The sequence below is a fragment of the Perognathus longimembris genome, chromosome 24 (assembly GCF_023159225.1).
Source record: "Perognathus longimembris pacificus isolate PPM17 chromosome 24, ASM2315922v1, whole genome shotgun sequence".
Lineage (NCBI taxonomy): Eukaryota > Metazoa > Chordata > Mammalia > Rodentia > Heteromyidae > Perognathus > Perognathus longimembris.
This window is the reverse complement of record NC_063184.1, coordinates 24,540,539-24,565,746: the sequence shown is the minus strand read 5'-3', so window position 1 is coordinate 24,565,746 and position 25,208 is coordinate 24,540,539. Positions and strand designations below refer to the sequence as shown.

At 41.8% G+C, this 25,208-nt stretch overlaps 2 protein-coding genes across 6 annotated transcripts in view; both read right to left on the bottom strand.

Moving 5' to 3' along the window:
- The window catches only part of Fam13a (family with sequence similarity 13 member A), a 178,093-nt gene that overhangs the window by 94,507 nt on the left and 58,378 nt on the right, over positions 1–25,208 (bottom strand). For 4 of the 5 annotated variants that reach the window (XM_048333681.1, XM_048333682.1, XM_048333683.1 and 1 more), the window contains 2 exons: positions 23,004–23,083; positions 169–332 (listed from right to left, as the gene is read on the bottom strand). In XM_048333681.1, the coding sequence (XP_048189638.1) occupies positions 169–332; positions 23,004–23,083 (244 nt within the window). The remainder of the gene's footprint in view (positions 1–168; positions 333–23,003; positions 23,084–25,208) is intronic. The other variant, XM_048333680.1, reaches the window with a different exon arrangement.
- LOC125341629 (aprataxin and PNK-like factor) lies at positions 12,783–14,523 on the bottom strand. The gene is given in 2 exon segments (XM_048333687.1): positions 12,783–14,174; positions 14,176–14,523. Coding segments are annotated over 2 exon segments (1,323 nt in total). The 5' UTR covers positions 14,343–14,523; the 3' UTR covers positions 12,783–13,018.

Here is a 25,208-nt window from a genome sequence, read left to right as displayed (position 1 = left end):
TAGTCAGAAAATTCTAATGCCCGAGAGTGGATTTAAATATTTTGCTGCACTAGGTAAGGCCCTGCTGGCCCCCGTAGGAGATCCGGGCAGATGCATCTCCATATGTGAGACTGCAGGTCAGAGCAGGTGATGTTATTTGTGTCAGGTAGATAAAGGAAACTTGCCAACCTGTGTACCAACTTGACACCATTGGCTTCCTCTGGTGAATTCATGTTGTTCGAGCGGGGCTTCCTACCCCTGAGCAGCAGGCTGAGCTGAGGAACGCCATGACACAGCTCTGGCTGTGGTATCCCGCGGGTCTCAATACATCCTGCACTCTTGGACTTTGGTATCTAAAAATATAAAATTAAAAGAGAGTAAGAAGGGAAACTAGAAAAGAGAAGCGACAAAGCTTTAAAAGTTGTAAGTTGGATCTTGGAGGCTCACACTTATAAACCAGCTGCTCAAGAGGCCGAGCTCTGGAGGGCTGAAGCTAGAAATACACTAGAAAGATATCAAGATAGATATAGGATTTGAGTATAGGGAAGGGAACATATTAAAGAGGAAATTTCAAGCTACACATGGCCCATATTACTCTCTGGGATTCTGACACAAATCTTCTTCTAGCCTTCTTTAGGATAAGCACATTATATAAGGAGAGGTGGCAGTGTGTATTTTCCAGAATGGAGAAAGGAAGCAAGAGTTGGAAAGCCATGGTTGGGGGGTGGGGGATGGCTGTGTTTTGGATTTGAGGTGTCTCTGATAGGTAGGTGCAGGTCCTCTTTCTTTTTGCTTCCAGCACCATAGGTGAACTCTCACTCTACCATGACATTCTGGCTCGTTCAAGTCTGCAAATCAATGGATCACTTAGCCATAGACTGAGATCTCCAAATCACAGGTCTAAGGAAACCTCTCTCCTCTTTGAAGTTGATTCTCTCAGTTATTTTGCTACAGTAATAGAACACTGACTGTCACAGGCCAGGAACCATTGGAATAAAGGATGTCAGTTTAGAAAAGTGCCTGGAAATATACACTATTAAAAATGCACAGGAGTTTCCTGATAGTTTCTATTTCATCTTTTTTTCTTTTCCTTTGAGGCAGGGGCTTGCCTGCAACCTGGCCTCAAAGTCCCAGGTTGGAGGAATTCTTCTACCTCAGGCTCCTGCATATCAGAGGCTACAAATATGGGCCAGCAGCCCCTTGCCCACCTTGTAATCCTCTCCCGAATGGAATAGATATTGAAACAAGGTAACAAATGAGCAAACCACAGCCTTTTCCTGCTTTCCTGTCTGTGAAACATGGCATTGTGGGTCTCAAATGAAAATCAGCCATATTTACTTTTAGACAATCTGAAGTTTATGTTCCCTGCAATCTCAGAAACTCCCTCCTGCTCTCTGGGTGGATATGTCTACAACCCATATTCCTTCCCTCAACTGGGTGAAATGCCCATCATACCTGGCTTCCTCACGTTAGTCTCTTTCTTACTTTTCTCTCTTGAAGTCAGTCAGCAACTTATGGTCTTGAAGGCCAAAGCCATAAAATCCTGTAAGTCACTTATGAGAAAAAGAAGCACTTTGCTCCTAAGGATTCTACCATTGGCTACGGCTGGCAGGGCTCTAGGTGTATTCTGCGTGATTTACGACTACAGCTAAGACACCAGCAATTCCGGGAATTTATCAGAGACGGGCATTCCACACATGTCTTTGCAGGTATAGGAACTCTAATCGTAGCCATCTGAGTTTAGTTTAGAATGTAAGGTGCACACAGGAACAAACAAAGAAATGTCCTTCCTTAGAGAGTATCAAGTTAGAAGCCATTCCCCTCGATTCCGGTGCCATTGCTGTTACAAATGAGCACAGGTGCTGAGCCAAGTATAGCTCCAAGAATTCCCCATGAACGCGCCCACTTCTACCAGCTCAAAGAAGCAGGGATTACTACCACCACTGCAAAGCTCCCAGGTGACCCCTGCTTGGACCCCCACCCCCACCCCAAGGAGTCATCAGGTCTGTAGAACAGGACAGGAAACTACCTCCCAGAGTCAAATGAGACAGAGGGGGAGCCCAGGCGACTTGCCACATGGTCACTTGGGTAAGGTTTCCCTGGACTTCCACATCACCCTCGTCAACCTCTCCCGCTCCTGGTCCTCCTATGCAGGAGGGCAAGGCCAGTCTGTGTCCCGCCTTCAGGCTCCCTGCTCAGGGCCAGGGGAGAAAGCGAAAAGCACTAGGAAAGAGACCCAGATTCTTTTCTTTTGGGGGGGGGGAATTGTTAGCATGCACTAGGGAGCATTTGGTACATGCAGGGTACCAGGGCAGGCTTCTTATTCACGTCTTACTTTCTTTTTCTTTCCCTCCCTCCCTCCCTCCCTCTCTCCCTCCCTCCCTCCTCCCCTCTCTCTCTTTCTTTTTTTATACTAAAGTGGATCAATGTTAAAGTCATTACTAATTAAAAGCATCATCTTGATCTAATTTTAGGACAACTCTGTACTTACAATGAACAACAACAAATAATAATAATGCATAAGATCCACTTAACTTTGTTAGAACAATGACCCATCTGTGAAATAACAGAAATTTTGTTTTTTTTAAAAAAACAGAACGTGTTTTGCAATGCAAACCCCATAATTGACAGCAGCAAGAAGGACAACTGTGCTTTCTCCAATGACGCCTCTCCCCGCTCTTCTTTGCAAAACAGAACATCCCAGTAGACAATTTCGTCTGTTTTGTTCATGGCTGCAGACCAGCCCTGCCTTCTAGAACAGCACCAAAGCAAACAGTAGGTAGCCATTCAATATTTGTACGGGGAATGAATGAATGAATGAACCATCTGAGAAATCACCTGACCGGTGTCCCCTCCCTTCTTCCCTCTCAGATGACTGCATAGTTCACAGGCCATTCCTGCCACAAAGCACACTCTTGCTATGGAAGAACCTTTCCTTTCACTGTAGAAGTTTCATATACACGCCACGTGAAATCTGTTAGTTTGAAGACGTGGCTATGGGCTGCAGGTGAGTTTCTGGAGTGTGGAGGCAGGAAAGCCGGAGGGCTGCCTCTACTGGCACAGCCTCTGGGGACCTGTGGTCCGGGACTCCCCACTGCTCCCAGGGCTGCTCCGGGTAAATCTGCCCCTACAGGGCTGAGAGGCGCCGTCAACACAGACACAGGCTTACTTGCAATTTTCTCGAGTTACTCAGGCAGCTCCCTGACTTTGAATCTTTTATCAGCTAAAAAATAAAGCTTCAGTGGTTGATGACTTCAGAGAGAAAAGTTTCATTCTGTTAGTAATACAAAATGTTCCTGGAGAACTTTCCACCTTTTTTTTGGGGGGGGGGTGTTCATTTTTTGGTGCCATTCCTGGGGCTTGCCCTCAGGGCCCGGGCGCTGCTCCTAAGCACTTTTGCTCAAGGCTGGTGCTCTACCCCTTGAGTCACGGTGCCACTTTCAGCTTTTGGATGGTTAGCAAAGAGTCCCACAGACTTGCAGGTCCAGATTGGCTTTGAACCATGATCCTCCGATCTCAGCCTGCTGAGTAGCTGGGATTACTTTGAAGTTTCTAGAAGTCAAGTGTTAAGACCCAAAATAAAGTCAACATTAAATAGCCAAGTTGTTTGAGAGGGAAGAGGAGGAGGGACGAGGGAGGAGGGGGAGGAAGGAGAGAGTGGCACGCAGGGGAGGCCAGAGGGGACTGGATGGGATCACTAGAAGGAGGATGGGGGAGGGACCCATTGGGCACTGTCCTCACAGTGGCTGCAGCCACTGCCCTGTCCTCTCCTGATGGTGTCAGAGAAGCCGGAAGCCAGGTCATCCTCTGAGCATGAAGGAGAAGGCAGAGCAGAGATGCTCACAAAGGGAGGAGGAGGGGATGGAGAAGCAGGGGCCTCCTGTGGCATGAGGCTGTCAGCAGCCCTGTGGGACCTCAGCTTAGCGGGGCAGGTCACCCAGCTGGGCTCGGCTGCTGGGTCAGGCCAGGTACAGAGGACTGGCTTTCCATGGAGGTGGAATCTTAAGGCAGTAGGTATTAGCTTCTTTATTCTCAAATTATCAAATGACTCTCTCTCTCTAGCTCTCTCACTCTCTCGCTCTTGCTCTCGCTGCTTTCTCTGTCTCTGTCTCTCTCTGCCTCTCTGTCTGTCTCTCTGTCTCTCTCTCCAGTACTGGGATTTGAACTTAAGGCCTTGTACTGGCTGAGAAGGTGCTCTAATGTTTGAGCCACACCTAAGGTGTTCTGGGGTCTGGTTAATTTTGGAGATAGAGTCCCACTTTTTGCGCGGTCCAGCCAGCCAGGATGACAAGCCTTCCACTTGGGCCTCCTGCTGTGGCTAGGATGGCCAGCGGGTGTCACCATGCCGAGATCTTGTCCTTGGGAGAGTGAGTGTCTTTCTCATCACTGTCTCTCCCACCTTTAAGGCTCCGACCTACAGAGGTCATTAATAAATATTCAGTGTATTTTTCTTACAAAAATGAATTTATTAATTTCTTTGTTGGTTATTCTTTGCCTCCTTCCACTTCCTTAAATATATAGCTGATGAATCAGTCTACTTACAAATTATATGTTATAAAGCCATAATCATTTCTCCCTTTAATAGAAACAAAATGATATGGCCAAAAAGTAATTACATTCCCCTTTCTTGAGCACTCATTAAAAGAACTCATCACAGTAGCAATCAAACATGAAAACATCGTTTGTTAATGTCACTCAGGTATTTAAGAACTATTATCTCATTCTTGTTGGTGTCAATATGGGAGGAAAAGAAAGTAGACTAGGGTTTTGCATGAGAAGCAGTGATTTCCTAAAGCAAGTTAGGGAGGCTCAGAGCTCTGCACACCCTGCTAGCCACAGCTGAGCTGCTGCTTCTGAGAAGCTTCTAGAAATCACTTTTTTTCATCTATGATCATGTATAGTAACTGCCATGATTATCTGGTACATTTTTAGGATCAATCCATGAGTGAAGGTACTTAGGGGCGACATAGTCCCCCCACATGCTACTAATAACCAGAAGGTGATATGGTACTTGAACCACAGCTTTTGTTGCTTTTGTGCCAGTGCTAGGATTTGAAATCAGATCCTTCTGCTCTTGCTTGGCTTTTTCACTCACGGTTGGTGGTACTCTACCACTTGAACCACTCCTCTATTTCTGACTTTTTGCTGGTTACTTGGACATAAGAGTCTCATGGGGACTTTTCTGCCTGGCTTTGAACAGTGGTCCTCAGATCTCAGCCTCCTGAGTAGGGTAGCTAGGGTGCCAGGCAGGAGCCACTGGGCCCGACTTGTTGCAGAGTGGAGGAGGAGGGTGCTGTGTATGGAGCAGGATGGGCGAGCCATACTTCCTTGTCATCCATACTTCCTTATATATAGGTTTAACTCTAAGCCAGGGGAACTGATGAAATGGCTTGGAGTCCTCTTACAAGACTCTGAAACTAATGAATGCCTGCCTAGATAACACACTAGACATGGTAGAGGGGAGTCAGCGACCTCCCAAGGGGCAGTCTCCCCCAGGGAAGGGCTCCATGTGAGGAAGCAGTGAGTCAGTACTTCTTCATTGATTTTGTGCAATGCACATTCCCATTGGGTGAGAAGGCGGTTCTGTTGTCATAAACATAAGAATGCTCTCTTTGACAACATACTCATTCATACGGAAGAAACTGGCTTTGAACTCCCTTGCTCCCGGTTGCTAGTTCCACGGTTTGGGGGAAATCCTTTAAGCTCTGTGAGGTTCATCTCCTTTGCCTGTATCATCAGAAGCCAACCCCATGCAAGTTGTTATGAAGATTAATGAGCTCATTCATGTAGCCTAAGAGCCTGTGACTGGGTACATAATATATGATAGAAGTGAGAGCTATTAACTTCAATACTGCTAATAAAAAAAAAAAGAATAAGGGGCTTGCATGTCAAGAGGATCTAACTATCCTGATGATGGTTTCATCTTATATGGAATTCTTCGAATTTGATAGTAGTTCAATAAGTTTTACTGAATTAGTATAATACACTGGGTTTTGGGCTAAGCGTGATCTCACAAATAGGGAGGTAGTTGGCAGGTAAAGGACACAAACATATGGACTTTGGCCTGTAACAGTAAAACATTCTTATAGTAATAGCTAACTGCAGAGTGTTCACTATACCATAGTTATAATAAACACTATATGTATATATATGTAGACATATGTAGACATATATATATACACATACATATATGTGTATATGTACTCATTGTCAATTCAAAATATCCCTATGAAATAGGTACTGTTATAGACAGGAGAACACAGATAAAGGGAATTTAAGGAGCTTGTGCAAGCTCTTCCAGATAACGTGCCTGCTTGTTATCAGGATGTGGGTTGTGGCCTTCTGAGTCCAGAGACCATACCCTTACCTACTATGCCATAGGGCCTCTTAGGTTTCTAAAAACTGTCCAGTAACAGCAGGTAGTTACTGAGCCCTTGCCAGCTTGTGAGTCACGAAGGACACGCAGGAGAGTTGATCAGACCTCATTTCTGCTCTCCGGGGCTCGTAGTCTAGAGGGGAAGACCAACGTTAATCACATAATTACAGAACATAAACCTATGAGCTATGATCCGTGGTAAGGAAAAATTACAGGTGTTAAGTAAGCAATGTATAATGTATACAAAGTGGTTTGAGAATCTACACAAGGCACAGCAGGCAGATGGAAGGGAGGGCTGAGGAAACCCTTTCAGGAAGGGGGAACAGGGGAAGTGAAGGAAAGTACAGAACTAAGCTGCACAGAACAGGTGGGAATGGAGAGCTGCTGGTAGGAGCTGAGGCCCGCAGGCTGGGTTGGAACCAGACTGTTAAAGACAGTGTACACGGTGATAAACTTTTGATCTTTCGGGCAACAAAACATTTTATAATAGTTTTTCTGCGATGGTGTTGAAGAAAGACAAGGGTAAATTTCGTACATTTTTCTGATGGAAAGAATTCTAAACACTCATCTTGGTTGACCACAGAACAATCCCTTCCTCCCCTTTTCTTTAAAAATCTTCCACCTTTGATACTCATTAAGTGGAAACTTTTATTTTTTTTCCCCAACAGGAGGAGGCGAGCAGTTACGATTACTTTCCTTCCCATTGCCCTCCTCCTTCTGTCCTGATGCCCTGAATCTGGAGTTTCATGAATTTTCCAAGAGTATGACACCTTTAGTAGACCTAAGGGTGAACTGAGGGACTTACATCAACCCAGAAAGCATACTGTCTCCAAGCCACAGTAATTTGTTCAGGAAAAGGAATGCAGGGTTCCTCCTGGAAATCTAGGGCAAGAAGTTCTATCTTATTCCACAAGAAAGGTCCTTTCATTTGTGACATTAGCTGGTGCTTGATGAGCAGATGTGGGTAATGGAGGTTCAAACATATTCCTTTCATTCTGTATCTAAAACACAGCTTTCCTTGGTATTTGTTAAGTCATGATAATTACTACTTCCTTGCATTTCTGATGTTCTAGCAGGAAATTATCCATGTTGAGGTGGTAATTGATTTCCTTTATAAAGAACATGTGCTTTTATAATGGGCTTTTCTTGAAAAGAAAAAAACAACATAGCAAATGAAATGCTGCTTTCTCCATCTTTCTCATAAGCAAGTGGAGAGATTACTATACTATAATTTGGCAAGACCATAAACAACCAAAACACCTAAAAGAACATCAACAACCAAAACCCTATCTATAAGGGAATAAGTAGTATATTTCTCCAAATAGTTCTCTTAAACTACTGAAAAATATCATAAAACACTTCGAAAGAGGTGCCAAAATTTTTTGATAAAGAAGCTGGGACCTGATGGCTAACGCCTGTTATTTTAGCTACTCAGGAGGTAGAGATCTGAAAATCACAGTTTGAAGCCAGCATGGGCAGAAGAGTCTGTGAGACTCTTATCTCTGGTAACCACTGAAACCAGAAATAGAGTTGTGGCTCAAGTGGTAGAGCACCAGCCTTGAGCAAAAGAGCTCATGGACAACTCCCAGGTCTTGAGTTTAAGCCCTAGGACTGGCACTAGCAAACACACACACACACACACACACACACACACACACACACATTTAAAAAGAATGTGAGCATATGAACAGAGAATAGAAGAAAATGAAAAAGAACATAAAGCATCTATAGGAAAGCATAATTGGGAGATTAATTTGGATTAGGTATATATAAGACAAAAACAACAATGGAGCAGAAGGTATACTCATCAAGATACAGTAATTTTTGAAAATGTACTTTCCCTAACCACATGTCTCTTATTATTTCTGTCTTAGCCTGCTTTCCGTCAAAACCATTCCTGAGAAACACCTCACTAAAAGTGACTCATCGCTTCCACACGGGAGGACCCAGTGTGAGTCACTAATTACAGGAGTAGCACAGTTCTGCTAGGAAAACTATAAGAAAATGAAAAAAACACTAAACAAAGAATAATATGATTGTCAAGTAAAAATAATAAACTCATCTGTCTACATGCAGCTAGGAAGTGATTATACCTTGCGTCATCTGAGTTTTACACTGGAAATATAGTTAGGCCCAATGGAATGCAAAACAACAAAACCAGACCATAGAAATTCGGAGTTTTACTATCTGCTATGATAATGGCAGATGAAGCAGGGTAGGAGTGATGACCTATGTGTTCATATTATTTATGGCGATTATGAATTTACATTAGGAGTTGGGGAATTTTTTTTTCTGCAAGGAGCCAGCTAGTAAACATGTAGACTCTATGAGTTATATAATCTTTTCTGTAATATTCAGCCTGACACTGTGGTGTAAAAGTAGCCACAGACAATATAGAAACAAATGATCACTCATGTGTTCCAACTAAACCTATTTACAAAAACACACGCTGGGCTACATTTGGCCCATGTACCATAACGCATTAGCCCACATCCTACATCATTCTTAATTTTCCAGCCTTTTCTTTTTTCTCCCTTTTTAGTATCCACATAGTCATCAAAGGGCCTACATGGTACATAAGATTTGATCTTGAATTATTCAGGGTAATGCTGTTTAATTTCACCATTTTTTATGTCAATTAACCTTTAAACCATAATTCTGAATGCCAAATTCATAATGTGTCTGGAATATACAAAAACCTCCTAGTCCCACCAGAAAACAGGACAACATCCAATTAAAGAAATACCGGTTCGAATCCAGAATCCTGGTAAACACGTTAGCCTGCCACTGCCCTGTGTTGAGCAGTTTATAAAGCAAGAAGAACTTCTGCAGTCTACTGCTGATGTGCCAATTAGCAGAACTAATTTTGAAAGCAATATGGCAACAACTAATCTTATAGAAATATGTAGACACCTTAACTAATATTTCAGTCCTATCTATATGTCCTGATAGAACATAATTATGTAACAATGCTATAACATTTGTATAATTAGTAGAACTATGCTAGAAAGCAATGTAGCAATAACTAATCTTATAAAATGTATAAATACCATAATTAATATTCCAGTCATAACCACATACCCTGATCAGATTTCTTAGTATTATAATATGATCACATTTTTATAACTAGTAGAACTAGTCTTGAAAGCAGTATGACAACAACTGATCTTAGAGAGACGTATAGGCACCTTAATTAATATTTCAGTCCTATCTACATATCCCGATAGAACATATCAATCTAAGAATATCATAGCATTTTTATAATTAAAGTTAAAAATAGCCTAAATAGGGACAAGGAATGAATAACATGTATAATAGCAATAGAACATAATGTCAAAGAGAAGCAAAATAAGTATGTCATGGCCCTCATTATTTGCAGTAGATATGTTCTATAATGGTGCATGGATACTGCATTAGTGAGGACTGAAACACTCTTCCCTGAGGAACTACAGGACCAGGGCCTACGACTCTCTGCTCATATTTTGTCCATTCATCAGTATATAACTTTCTCTTATATGTGTTTCTACTTCCAGGCACCTTGTTTGATATACATATACATATATGCAAACACATAATATATACACATATCTACATATGCTTTTTGTACTTGTAGACTTATAGACATTAGATACCCCCTTCAGTATTATAATAATGGGTGGTATTTTAAACAGCGAGAGTATAAACAAAAAGCACAGAAGAGAAAGCTCATGCTACCCAGCCCAGGAAATGCTCTGATTTCCAGGATGAAAGCAAAACCAGAAGGCAGGGCATTTCCTTGCTTGACAGCAGGTGTGAAGACACACCTGAGAGACTCAGGCGCTCACCTCTGCATGCTCACAGATGACTGCAGAAATACCCTGATTGTTGACTGACACTGTAAACCAAGGCTTTTCCAAGTCGGTAAACAGTACATTCTGTCCTGGGCCACCCTCCCTTGTACACATTGTTCCATCTGCCACATATCCTTTTACAACACCTCAATTCCATCTTGGAATGGAGTGTGAGGGCGGACTCACAACTCCAGAATCCACAAGCAGCCAAGATCAGGGGTCTATACAGACATACCCCAATGTATATCTATCTTAAAAATCAGGGGGAAGAAGCAAGTCAGAAAAGGATATGTATAATATTAATACTTTAAATACATTTTTCCATAATTTTAGGGATATGTGCCTATGTCATAAAAGTATAAAACCATTTGGTGGAATGATAGAGACCAAGTTTAGAAAAAGCCACCAACAGGATCAGTTCATGGAAAAGAAAGCTAATGGCTCAAAGGGCAACATAGAATGGAGAGTTTCTTGAATGTTGTACCTGTCTTTTAGATCTTTTTTTTTTTTTTTTTTTTCTTTTTTATTTTTTTTTATTTTAAAAGACTGGTATTACTTTGAAATCTTTCCAAATAACTTTATTAAGATACATATTTCAAAACCATAAATTTATCCTTTGAAAGTATATAATTCAAAGTTTTAGTATGTTTATGGAGTTGTATAGCTATCAGCCCTAATTTTAGAAATTTTGAACACTCAAATGAAACTTTACACTCATCAGTTTTCCCCATTCGCTCTGTCCATGCCCCTAGCAACAACACTTCTACTTTCTGTCTCTATGGATACACATATTTTAGAAATATCACATAAATGAGTCATACAGGATGCAGGTCCTTGTGTGTAGTTCCTCTTAACATACTTACAAAGTTCTTCAACATTGTGCCATTTATCAGTTTTCATTCCTTGTGTAGCCAGATAATTTAATACTCTATTGCACAGGTAGTCCACATATTATTTATCTACACATCAGTTGATTGGCACTATGGTGCTTCTAAATTTTTGCTATTAAGAATAATGCTTAACCAAATGTGGGTGGCTCGTACTTGTATTCCAAGCTACTTAGGAGTCTGAGATCTAAAGATCTTGGTTTGAAGCCAGTCCACGCAGGAAAGTCCATGAGACTCTTCTAAGTAATCATAGAAAAAGCCAGAAGTGGTGCTGTAGCCCAAGTGGTAGAGTGTTAGCCTTGAGCAAAAGGAGCTTAGGGACAGCACCCAGGCCCAGAATTCAAGGCCAAGGACCTGCCCCCACCCCCCAAAAAAATGCTTAGTCAGTTGCTGGTGGCTCATGTTTATAATCCTAGCCACTCAGAAAGCTGAGATCTGAAGATTGTGATTCTGTTAGACAAGGCAGAAAAGTCCATGAGACTTTTTTCTAAAATTAACTAACAAAAAGCCAGAAGTGGAGGTGTGGCTCAAGTGGTAGAGCACCAGCCTTGAGTGAAAAAGCCAAATGAGAGTGACATTCCTGAGTTCAAGCCCTATTACTACTGCCTACCGCCCCCTCCCCCCACCCCCGAAAAAAAAAGAATAAAGCTTCGGTGGACATGTGTAGTTTGTAGGTGAATGTTTTCACTTCTTTGGGTATATACTTAGACGAGACCGGGCGCGTTCAGGATGGTATGGCCGTAGACTGGGTATATACTTAGAAGGGACATCAGAAGGGAGAATAGTTCTCAAGTAACAAAGTAGTAGGTAGTAGTCTAGAAAAAAAAAAGTTTATCTTTCCCTGCTTCAGCTTAAGTGAACTTTAATATTATGCAATTACTTTGGAGCCAGATTTTAAAACACCAAGAAAACAATATAGTAAACCTGGTTTTCTCTTCTAAGGTAAATTTTTGGGTCCCCACAGTGTGGGAAATAAGAGTGTTTGGGGTTTAGTAATTTATGATTCCAATATATACCTCCTGTTCTTTATATACAACTCAACCATTACTCAAAATTCTAAATTATGCTTTAAATTCTAACCCATCTAGAATGAAGAGCATTACTGGGCCTGAAGTGGTTTAAGAACAGAAATGCAGAGACCTACGTTATTAAACTGGAGAATAAGGGTTACTTCTCTGTATGAGGCCAGATTGTTAAGCACAAAAATCTGGCCACTTTTATCAGAACACATACACAGAAAATAATGTCATTTGAGAAAAATACAGTTAAAATTATTTCTATATTCTTAAAGAAAGCATTAGTGAGAGGAGAAGTAATGAGATAGGGCTTTAGTTTGAAAAGAAAAAAACTAAAATCTGTTGAGCTTTCCTCCTTTTAAACTCAGATATATGGAAAATTACTGTTGTAAAACATAAAATTACATTTCTTGGAAGGTGAACATTTCTATAGCCTGGCTGGACCTATTTGGTAGGAATTTCCTGAAGTGTCAAAGATTAAAGTCCACATCTAGGATATTAAAAATAGCTGATATGTGATGGGTGTCATTTTTAAAAGTCTGTCTTTGCTAGAACTCTTAACAAAAGCGAAAAAGGTGTGCCTTCCCACTTATTCATGGAATTTACCTAGTTAAACTTGCATAGTACTCTATAAAGACAGAATCTTTGGAAAAAAAGAAAAAGATCAAACTTTTATACAATCTATGGCTTTTTAATTAGCAATATAAAGTATGTGAAAAATATTATTACTCTTTAATCTCTCTGCTTCATTTCCAGGTGCCTGAAATGGGGGAGGGGGGCAATGGAATACAGTCTATCACTTCAAAGAGGACAGGCATTTCAGTGTTTTGTTTTGATGCAAAGAAGTCAATGGTAAAAGTCATAAGTATCAAAGAAGGAAAGCACCTCTTTAGTTTCTGACTTTTTCCCATAAAGGAAACAGAAAAATGGTTATTTTTTTCTTTTCATAAACATTTTTGCTTCTTTCAAAAGCTCGTCCATATCTTCCTTCTCTTCATCTTCCTTCCCCGGCTCCCAGTCAGAGTCTTCATCTGTTGGTTCATAGTCTTCCTCCTCATCGTCTAGAAAGCTGTCATTCAGGTCATACTCATTGGGCTGCGCATCATTACCTTCATCTAAAATGTTTCTTGCTGGAATTGTACTATGTCTATACTCAATCTTGTGCTGGGGATTCTTCCTGTAGCAAGAGGCTCCATAGGGGCATTCAGGCCGGCCATCAGCTTCTTCTTCATCCACCACTTGTACATCTCCATAGTCATCGTCGCCAGGGTGGCTGAAGTGTTGGAAATGGACAGGATTCTTCCTGTAGCAGTTTGCCCCATACATGCAGGATGTCCTCATGACCTTGTTTCCTTGTGAGCCTTGTGGAAGTGAATCCATTGTCTTTGTATGAAAAGTTTGAGGACTGGAGGGATCAGAGCCAGAATCCAGATGGCATCTGTCAGACTCAGTGGGGAACAACTTGCTTTGGACACTCAAACAACTCTTAGAACAGCTTGCTGCCTTGTCCTCTTCATTTGGTGTTTCCTTAGTCACAACTTTATGTTCAACTACAATTTTGTGTCTCTGTGCATTAGTCTTTATACTACTCATATTTATATTATTTAATGTAATTGGAGAAAATGAGTCTGGTATTTCCTTGGATGAAATGACAGGCTCTTCTTGATCAATATTTTTATACTTTTTTCCTGAGTTTTGTTCTGCTGATATACTTTCTGAATTTCCTGATGAAATTAATTGTTTTCTGCCTTTCTGTGTCATATCTAGTAGAGTGTTTTCTTTGCAGATCCCTTCTTTTCCATCTTCCTGGATGATATGATTATCTCCACTGACAACAGGTGCTAAAAGGTCTTGATCACTCATATTTTCTGCTAACATCCAAGCTGGAAGGATTCTTTTCCTCTGGGCAGGGTTTGTTCTACATTCACCTAGGAAAGGCAGGCTATTAATTGTGGAAGTCTGGCTCTTGGTTATTTCTGGGCTCCTTTCCAGCTGTGAGGTACCAGTTGTCTTTTCAGGTAAATTAATCACAGGAGACTTTGGTATTTCATTCAACATATCATCTTCATCAAATTTTTGACTGTTTCGGCTTGATTCGAAGCTGACCACCCACCACCTCAAGAATGGCATGCTTTCTGGACACCTTTTTGTCTGTTATTCCCAGCAGCGGCCCGCGGCCGATCACCGTCTCCCCGGGCGCCAGGGCCACCCGGGGGCCGCCGTCCAGCGGCTGCAGCTCGAAGCCCCCGGACATGGCGGGCGAGGATTAAGCACCCAGACGAGGAGACAGCGCCAGCAGCTGCTTCCGCTTTCCACACACCCACGCCGGACTAACCCGGCCGCGGGAATTTGGAGCTGGCAGGAAAACAAAAATTGTGCGTGTTCCACGCAGGTCAGAGGCCCCCGGGCGGCTTCCGGAGTCCCGCCCCCGGGGATTCCCCGGTCCGTCAGCCTCCTTCCGGGATTCCTCTCCTGTCTTTTAGATCTTGAAGAAATGTAATTATATTCTATTGCATCCAAAACCATGTGTACAGTTCACAATTTTTTAACCAATAATCAACAAATTACCAGTACGAAACTGGTTATTCTCTCTCTCTCTCTCTCTCTCTCTCTCTCTCTCTCTCTCTCTCTCTCGACAGTCATGGCTGGTTATTCTCTCTCTCTCCCTCCAGTCATGGCTGGTTATTCTCTCTCTCTCTCTCTTTCTCTCTCTCTCTCTCATGACAGTCATGGGGCTTGAACTTAGAACCTTGCACTCTGCTTTGGCTTTTTTTTTGTTCAAGGCTCGTGCTTTATTACTTGAGCCATAGCTTCACTTCTAGCTCTTTTGGTGATGAATTGGAGATAAGATTCTCACGAACTTTCCCTGGATGGGCTGGATTAAAACTGCGATCCTCAGATCAGCCTCCTGAGTAGCTAGGCTTACAGGCACAAGCCACCAGCACTTGGCTTTTGTGTTGGTTTCCTGATCTTGAAACTAGAATGATTTATGGCAGCCTTCCATTTGTGCTCATGTTTAATGGGCCTTTTATCCATCCTTTCAATATCTGAAATGAATGCTCCATCAGGAGGGTTGTTTTTTTTTTAAACCCAACAACAACAAAACTTGGTCTTAGCGCCTATGAATAAAGTTTCTTGCATTCCTTCAAGAACATTCCACACTCCTCATGCCCCAAACCAAGTTCATTCTCTTTCCAGCCTTGATCAAAGCAAGAACCACTACCCACCTAGCTCCATATTTTCTTGCCATTTACTAAATCCTAAAGCACTTCTTGATTTAGGCTCCTTCCCTGCTTATCACTCTATTGAGGTTTCCCCCTTCATCCATTCTCTGTTGTAAAGGCTGGTCTGACCTTGTTCCCTGATTAAAACTGCTCACTAGTCTTCCATTTGGCCTACAGCCCCACACAGTTGGAATTGAATAAAGGCAACAGAAAATTCCTCCAAGCTGTGGGCCTGCCATTTCCCGAGGCACACTCCACGTCCTATTGTCTAGACCAAGCCTATAAATGGCACGTTCTCTCCTTGCCTGCCTCTTTTCCCCTTTGTGTTTCCCATGCTGTATACCCTTTTATGACACCTAGATTCCATCTTGACTGCTCAGTACATACGTAATTCTCATGACTTCAGCCCCGTCAGAGCCATAATTACCTGTTTTCTTCTCAGTGTGCTCATAGTACAGAGGCAGTTAGAACTCCTCGTTTATGCACTAAATTCCATTGACAGCTAGATTGTCCCAAGTGCTTGGAGCCAAGAGTGTTTCCAATTTTGGATTCTTTCATAATTTTTTTTGCAATACTCCCTATGCACAATGAGATGCCTAGAGGAAAGGGTTCAAGTCTAGACAGATTGTTAATTTATGTCCCATAAACCCCTTCTACACTTCTACACATAGACTGAAGGTGATTTTATACAGTATATTTTCATGTAACTGAGTTTTGACTGCACCTGTCACATGGTGAAATTTTCCATATGTACTGCCACATTAACACTTACAACATTTCAGATTTTTCCAGATCAAGGCTACTCAACCTATACATGCCAGTGATTCTTTCTTTCTTTGTTTCTATCTTCAAATATTTGTATAAAGGGGTTTCAACTGAACATGTCCATTGGAATCAGGGTCATTCCTTCTGTCAACTCCCTCTCCCACATCCATTCTGTCCCCACCCATCTCTTCAATGAAGTTTCCTACTTTGCCAATGGTTCTTGAATTTATGTGCTGCCTGGATTTCTTGTCTGAGTTTCTGATCTGTCTGTCACCATACTGAAGAACGTGGCTAGCTGTATGTCTGGAATCTAAAGCACAGAGAAGGTACGAGGGGTTGGGTAAGGGCAAGATTCAGATCCTCACACCATTCAGTCTCCAACCACCTACTTCCATTGCTAGGAAGCACAGAGGTTTCTAAACAAGAACAAGTCTAAACAAGTCTAAAACAAGTCTGTTCCTCTTTAACTACATTCTTTTTAGGTATGCACTTGAGGCTTGCTTTCTCTCTCCCTCTCTTCCTTCCTTCCTTCCTTCCTTCCTTCCTTCCTTCCTTCCTTCCTTCCTCCCTCCCTCCCTCCCTCCCTCCCTCCCTCCCTCCCTCCCTCCTTCCCTTCCTCCCTCCCTCCCTCCCTCCCTTCCTCCCTCCCTCCCTTCCTCCCTCCCTCCCTTCTTTCTTTTTCAGGTAGTGTCTTGTGCTTTGGGCCCAAGCCAGCCTTGAACTCTGATCCTCCCACTGATTCTTCCTGCACAGCTAGGATCCCAGGTGTGCACTCCCACACTCCCCACCCTACCTCTTTAGTTTTAATAGTTTACCTGGCCCTTCACAGTGTTGTGGGACGTGCTTTCTGGGCTGCACCCTCCAGTTATTTAGCCTCAGAGTTGAAATATTTGTCCCATTCCTCTTCTTTGGTGTCAAAAGAACTTCATTTTCAGCTTCAGTGAGGAATTTGTGCTGCTGATATCTCGTGGATAACTCTGCATCAGCACTCCACGTCGTGTGGACCCAGACGTTCCGCCGCTAGTCTACCTTCCTAACTTGTTGGAAAATGTCACGTATCTACATATTGAACAAAGATATCACACAATTTCTGCAGGGATTGTGACATAAAACGAGTCTATAAAAGTAGTCCTCAGTGAAGGTAATGATTTAGGATTGCCATAATTCAGGCAACTTTTAGTGACTTGGTTTAAGAGGAAGATAAGAATCTTATCTAGTATTTACATAGGCTACTTGATGCCCATAAATTTGGAGAACTGGAACCTCCAGTGGATTTTCACATCTGCACTTGAACGTGTAGGGCACTGAATAAGTATTTGTTAGCACCATGTTGTGGGTGGGGGGAAGAAAAGCCAATCTGTGGAGCCTCATGGTATGAAACTTACTCTGTGAGCAGGTAACCTGTTAGAGTCTAGGCTACACCGCTAAGATCTGTGAGTTTGGTAGTCTGGCCTGATGAAGTTCTGTATTCTCAATAGCACAGATGACATGTGACATTTTTCTTCCAGAATTCATTGCTGCGCATGTGAGGTTGTGCTCAGCTGCCTTTGCAGACAACATCTGTGTGACGCTGGTCCCATTGCCAATAGCTGGGGTCATTGTAGGGAAAAGCAGAGTCACCTCAGAAACAGCTTAAGGAATTTGTACTTAGGAAAGGTCCTGAGTCATTCACTAGCAGCAAAATGAGAGCGGGAAAGAGATAACTTTTATTAAACATCATAGTCTTACTTACTAAGTCCCAGGCAGTACATCACTTATTTTAAATATGTTATATATGGAAAAATGCAGTGGCTCATGTCCGTAATTAACGACTTAGAAGATGGAAATTGAGAAGATTATAGTTGGGACTGGATCAGGCAAAAAGTTAGCTAGACTATATCTCAATAAATAAGTTGGGCATGATGGTGTGTGCCCGTCATCCTAGCTACCTGGGAGATACAGGTACAAGAATCATATTCAGAAGCCAGGTTCAAAGGGAAAAAAGAACAAAACAAAACAAAAAAACACAAGACTCTGCCTGAAAAATAACCTAAAGCAAAACGGGATGGAGGCATGGTTCAAAGGGTAGAGTGAAACCTCAGTACTTCCCCCACCCCCCACTTCTACAACTTTGCAAAGGAGGCAGAATAATATACCGAAGTATAAAGGACTATGTTTAGGGGACGTAGTAGGAGTGTAAAGTCTCTAGCTTTTGGATTAGATCTATATGATATTTATTTATTTATATAACCATGGAGATATTCACTTAAGCATGTTTGTTTACTTGTAAACAAAAAAGGGAATGCCATTCTCTTTAAAAATCATACTGGGCTTTGCTTACTGCTCCATGGTAGCTGAATAGGTGACTGTTTTAATTAGTTCTGTATATTGAGCTCTGGACAGAATGGATAGAGCCATTTAAGAGCCACCACTTTGAATTGTCAATCCAATATCTCATGGAACTTCCTTTATCCTCTGGTTCAGTCAGGACCTGGTCACAGTTGCTGGGGGTGGCTCTATCAGTCTGGATCCTTGAGTGACAAGTAGAGGCAAAGAAGCCCTTTCCCCTGTCAGTCTACACTGGATGCACAGCTTGAGCAAGAAATATGCGGTCTTAAGCTATTAAGATACTGAGAGTGACTATTACTAAGGTATAACCGAGGCTATACAGCCTGATAAAGGACACTTCTGTGGTATGAGGATTTAATAAATGATTAGAGGATTTTTTTCATTGTCTAGTGTACAGAAAGTATTCTGTAATGTCTCCTGCTTACGTTATTATAATACGTGATTACCTCCTTGAATAAATTAGCACACTGAGATTTAAAAACACACACATAAACACACACACACAACTACTGGACCCACAATCACATTGCTTATAGTTGACACCTTTCATGCTGTACGGCCAAATATTTTTTCCCTAATTTCCTCTTTAGCCATCTGACTCAGCAAAGAAACAAACAAATCCAAATCTAATAATTATTATCCTTTTGTTCACATTTGTCAGTCTTTACGGAAGATTTAACAATCAGACCCTCTATAATTTGGCTGTGGCCTATCATTCAGAATTTAGCTCCTCATATTGTTCTTCCTTCCTATGCATACTAGTCTGATCTAAAAATGAATCAAAAAGATCCCATATTAGTCTAACCAAAATCCTTCTTCTGTCCTGTTTCCGATTCTTCTTCTTTCATTTGAGAACAGATCTCACTCTATAGCCAGGGCTGTCCTCAAACTCATGAGCCTCCTTACCTTTGCCTCTTGAACAGCTGGGATTACAGGCAGGTCCTACCATTTACACCTTTTAAATTTTCTTATTAAAAATCTAAACTAAGTAGCCAGGTGAAATGGCTCACACTTGAACTCCTAGATACTAACGAACCTGAGGTGAAGAGGATTAAGGTTTAGGAACAACCAGGACAGCCATCTCAACAGAAAAAGCTGGGTGTGGTAACACATACCTGCTAACCAAGCCACAAAAGAAGTGTAAGTAGGAGAATCTTGGGCTAAGACATGCCCAGGCAAAAAGTAAGACTCTATCTAAAGAATAAGAAAAGCAAAAAGGGTATAAATTCATATGGTCCTATGTGGTAGCTTTGTATTACGGAGCCCAATGCTTGGGAATTGAATTTCCCTGAGCCCTTGCAGAAATGGGTCTGGTTAATTTCTCCCTGTGAGAGAATTCTCGAGAGATCGCAAGGCTGTGGGTGTCCCTGCTGGCACACGGAAGGGCCTGAACCCCGAGATTAGAGGTGGATTATCTTTTTACGTCTTTGAGGGAATTTACCGGCAACCTCCCTCAAACCACAACAAACCAACCAATCAACCAACCAACCCTCATACCACCGCTGCAGAAAAACATCAGCCCAGACTAAACAAGCCTATGCTCTGCAAGACTTAAAACAATCCTTGAGTCACCCAGCTTTCAGGAGCAGGAAGCAGTTGGCAGAGCAGAAGGAAGACATCCACACCCCCTGTGCACTTCCCAGAGAAGGAGGAGAAGACTCAGAGGGCGAGGGAGGTAGCCACAGAGAAAGAGACAACATTCCTCTCAGAAAGGAGAATCTGGGTCCTAATTGAACACTCTCCATTGCTTTCTCCATTGTGTGTGTGTTGAAAAGCAAGAGTGTGACTAGCTTGTTTAGTGTGGTTCCACGGTCCCTTTATGGAAGAAGCCAAAGTAAGTGGAAGCAGGAATAAACAACATGTAGTGTGTGTGTGTGTGTGTGTGTGTGTGTGTGTGTGTGTGTGTGTGTGTGCATGCTGGTACTGGGGCTTGAACTCAGAGCCTCATGCTCTCCTTTAGCTTTTTAGCTCGAGGCTGGTGCTTTACTTCCTGAGTCACAGCTCTACTTCCTTCTTTTTGCTGGTTAACTGGAAATAATACTTTCATAGGTTTGTCTGTCTGGGCTGGCTTTGAGCCATGGTCCTCAGATCTCAGCCTCCTGAGTAGCTAGGATGAGAGGCGTGAGCCCGCAGCACCTGGCTGGCCCATCTATTTGTTTGCATACCGGGTGGGCACAGTAGTGGGCATGACGGTGCATGAGCGTGTCCTTCAGCTTGTGGCTCTGAGGTCACTACTCATCCAGGAAGTGCCTTGGCTTTTTTTTCCTCAGCTTGGTATCAAGTCAAGAATTGACTTCCCTCCCTAAGGAAGAGAAATACAATCCTTCCTGTTGCCCAAGAGCGGAGATGGCAGCTGGCAGAAGGAAGAAACTTGGGCAGATGGCTCAGAATGCCTACAGCGAATGGACGCTGGCCATCCATCCTACTGGATTACTGCTCTGTATCCCTGGCTCATGTGGGGATCAGGGATACTGAGGCAGCCAAGCAAACACAACTGTAATGAGAGATGTTGGAGACGGGCAGTCATGGGGGCCAAGCGGGGGCACATGGACATCAGCTGTGGACATCACTCTCCTCACTCAGAAAGTCACTTGAGAAAGATGACACTTCCCTGATTTGGAAGTGTCCTCAGCTTTTCCTTTCAGAGATCAAGGCGAGGCGAATCCTGGTGACAGAGCTACTGCCTGAATAGCCTCTTGTGGCTCACTTGCTCAGGCTCATTTCTGGGATGTGAAATGACAAGGACAGTGCTCATGGAACTTAAACTTGCTCATGGAAGGCCATGAAGAAACTCAAGTCACAAACCCAAGCTTAACCCTGGGAGTCATTTCTCTATTGAATTAGTTGAGTCATAAGTCATCAACCACAGCAGATGAAAAAGAGGATTAAAAAGTGCACACTGATTACTGATTCTGTATATGCTTACGACGTTACAAATGGGATTAATTTCATGAGAGCAATAGAATCGCATCACAGAGTGTTTATGAGTAATTTCAAGACTATCTTTCATTCTGGATCATCTAAGATCTCATTATATCAAAGTAATTATACCAAAATAAATGGATTTTAATAAGAGAATGTTACCTAAAAGTGTCTCTTGAGCCTCCCATTATTATTTTTTCAATGCATTTATTTATTTTCTTGCATGCATTCTTGGAAACTCAATTCTTGTTAATTGAATAATAATATTTCTAGTGGATACGTGAATTCATTGTATGTTAGTTTATACACACTAATATTTCAGTGGGAAAATGCACACTGGGTGGGAAGGAAAGCACAATAAATAATTGAAATTGTTTTCCTGAAAAAAATCACCGAAGTGGATGAAGATTTATAAGGACTGATATTTTTGTTTCTTTTAAAAACAAGCTATGAACTCTCACCATAAATAAAACACTAGACAATAGCTCCCTATTTCGCTTGATTTACATTTGAACATCAAGCCACAATTACTTTTATACCAATATGTGATTAACATCAAGAAAAAAAAGAATTGTTTTTGATTTTGCCTATAGTAGACTCTAACAAGTTTGGAGAACATTCTGTCTACAAATGTCACAGTGGTTAGTTAGGAATGTCACATGCACTCAATATTCAAGTCATAAGAAAAGCATAAAGATTTATAGGCCCTTATTTAAGGATCCATAAAATTAAATATAATCACAGTTCTGAATGTATAAACAAATGGTCAGATTCCCATGATATATTTGGGGGTTAAAGGATGTTTTTCTTTATTGGAAGAGCAACATTTTGGATTTCTCTTAATTTTAAACACACTTCTTTTTCATGTTATTCTTTGTCTTATCATATATATGATAGTTCATATTTTTCTTGTTAAAATTTAAATACTTCCTGTCAAGCATGTTACATATGTAGCTCTGGAACATCATTAGGATATTCCTATTTTTTGAAAGGAAAATTTACAGTTAAGCATGTTGCTTTATACGAAGGAGGAAAAATACATTTCATATATTTGTATCATTTGCAGCAGCACCCTGGAAAAAACCTCTACACTAGTCTTTGACCATTTCCTGTGTTGGAGGCTGGAGATGACTTTGAACAGAAGTTAAAAACATCCACGTAACTGACAATTACGCATTAAATGATAGTATTGTCCTAAAATTTTTGGATGAATACAATATTAAAGGTGGGTTTTGTTTTGCTTTTTGGTGTGTGTGTGTGTGTGTGTGTGTGTGTGTGTGTGTGTGTGTGTGTGTGTACACTGGTACCAGGACTTGAACTTGGGATAGCTCTCAATACTTGGGCCACGCTTCTACTTCTGACTTTTTACTGGTTAATTGGAGGTAAGAGTCTTGTGGGTTTTGCTGCTTGAGATGGCTTTGAACTGTGATCCTCAGCTCTCAGCCTCCCGAGTAGCCAGGATTACAGGCATGAGCCACCAGCTAAAAGGTGTTTTGCTTTTAAACACGACCAGGTTTCTTTCTGCACACCTCCACATTCACTCCATCCCCCCAAAACACACACACACACACACACACACACACACACACACACACACACGAAAAATTTAAAGATGAGCAAACACCAGAGGGTGGAGATGAAGGAGCACGGCTGTCTGAGTAGTAGAAGTCACTCACCTTGGCTTTGGGAGATGACTTTGGCATTTGTAAGTCTTGGGTGAAAAGGAAGGATAGAGTGTTCTGACAACTGGCCTCCTATGAACGAAGTATAAAGAATGTATTCGAGATCAGAGGACATGAATCTGAACCAGGAGTTACAAGTCATCAATAGTAATTTTCAAGGGAGACAAGGCATTTCCTCCTTGAATTGTTGACATAGTTGGAAATGGGTAACTCATACTTTCCCTGTCCTGTTACATCCAACTGTAAGGTCAGAGGGTGACGAGGTAGAAGAAGAGGTAGAACACATCTCTATGTTCAAAGATGAGAATGGCTTACCTATAAACCATGTGTCACACCTGTCATCCTAGCTACTCAGGAGGCTGAGATCTAAGGATCGTGGTTTGAAGTCAGCCCAGGCAGGAAAGTCCATGAGACTATCTCAAATGCACTACTAGAAAACCAGAAGTGTTCCTGGGGTACAAGTGGTAGAGCACTAGCCTTGAGTAAAAAAGCCCTGAGTTTAAGCCCCAGGAACAACAACAATAAAACGTATCTATAATAGCATATCACTAATTTAATGTAATCATCACATATACTTCAGTTGCAGTCTGTTCCCACAATATTTCACAGATAGGTTCTGACTCTTTACAGTCTTTATCTTAAGCAAATGGTTTCAGATAATTTAGCAAACCACTATTGAACAGTGATGGTGAGTTATATTAATGCCATAATTGGAGAAAAATGTCTGTGTATTTGTTTCCAAAGTTATTAAACTTCTAGGTTGTTGGTTCATACCGGGACTAATGACACAAATTAAAAACAGTTGAGCTCAGATAGAGTTGGGCAGATTTATTATTTTAGCATTTTTATTAGCTCACATTATGATACAGTAGATAGTTTTCATAGTTACGATTTATTTCTACATGATAAATGGAAATGAGAAAATTACAGACAACAATGAAGCGAAGGGGAAACTAAGTCAGACAGAATTTCTTGTACTTGCTCTGTAACTGTCACCTATGACACATCTTTATTAAAATCCAGACACTTAAATCACAGCTCTTCTCCAACTTGCTGTAGTGGTTAAGTAATGATAATATGTTAAGCCAGATTTTAATGTACATACTTTATAATAATAATAATAAATGCACCAGGATTATATCCATTCATTTCTAAAGGGAACTGTATACTGTTAGGATAAAACGCCTGTAAAGGAAATAACAATACTATTTACTACTAATACCTGTTGGACCCTTTTGGGTGCTGGTGAATCACACTTGTAAACAGCTACTCAGGAGGCTGAGATTTGAGGATCACCATTGAAAGCCAGCCGCAGCAGAAAAGTCAGTGAGATTCTTTTTTTTTTTTTTTTTTGGCCAGTCCTGGGCCTTGGACTCAGGGCCTGAGCACTGTCCCTGGCTTCTTCCCGCTCAAGGCTAGCACTCTGCCACTTGAGCCACAGCGCCGCTTCTGGCCGTTTTCTGTATATGTGGTGCTGGGGAATCGAACCTAGGGCCTCGTGTATCCGAGGCAGGCACTCTTGCCACTAGGCTATATCCCCAGCTCCAGTCAGTGAGATTCTTATGTGCAATTAACCAGCCAAAGGCTGGAAGCGGAGATTGTGGCTCAAGTGGTAGGGCTTCAAACTTGAATAAAAACGTCAAGGAAAAGTACAAGGCCCTGAGTTCAAGCTCTAGTATTGGCTAAATAAATAAATACTGAAACCTAAGGTATATGAGGTACTAAAGACTGTTGTAGTCATAATTGCCCTTCCAACAGCTTTGTCAGGAAGTTCTCCTCTTCTCAGACCATTTTAAGGGAAACACAATGAAGGCTTGCCAAATTAAACAAACTTGCAGTAAACTTGGTAACACATGACCCAAGGATGGTTCTACATTAACTTTAAGGCCTGAGTTCTTAGACTTTTACATACTACTTTCTTCTCCAGCAACTTAGCTCACTAAGTTGTGAAGCCATAGCATCTTAAAGCTGAGAATTTCTCTTTCTTTCTATTCGTGTGTGTGTGTGTGTGTGTGTGTGTGTGTGTGTGTATATGTGTGTGTGTGTGCCGGTCTTGGTGCTTGAGCTCAGGGCCCAGGCACTGTCCCAGTACTTTTTCCCTCAGGCTGGCAATCTACCACTTTGCACCACAGCTCCACGTCCAGTTTTTTAATGGTTAGCTGGAGATAATAGTCTCACAGACTTTCCTGTCCAGGCTGG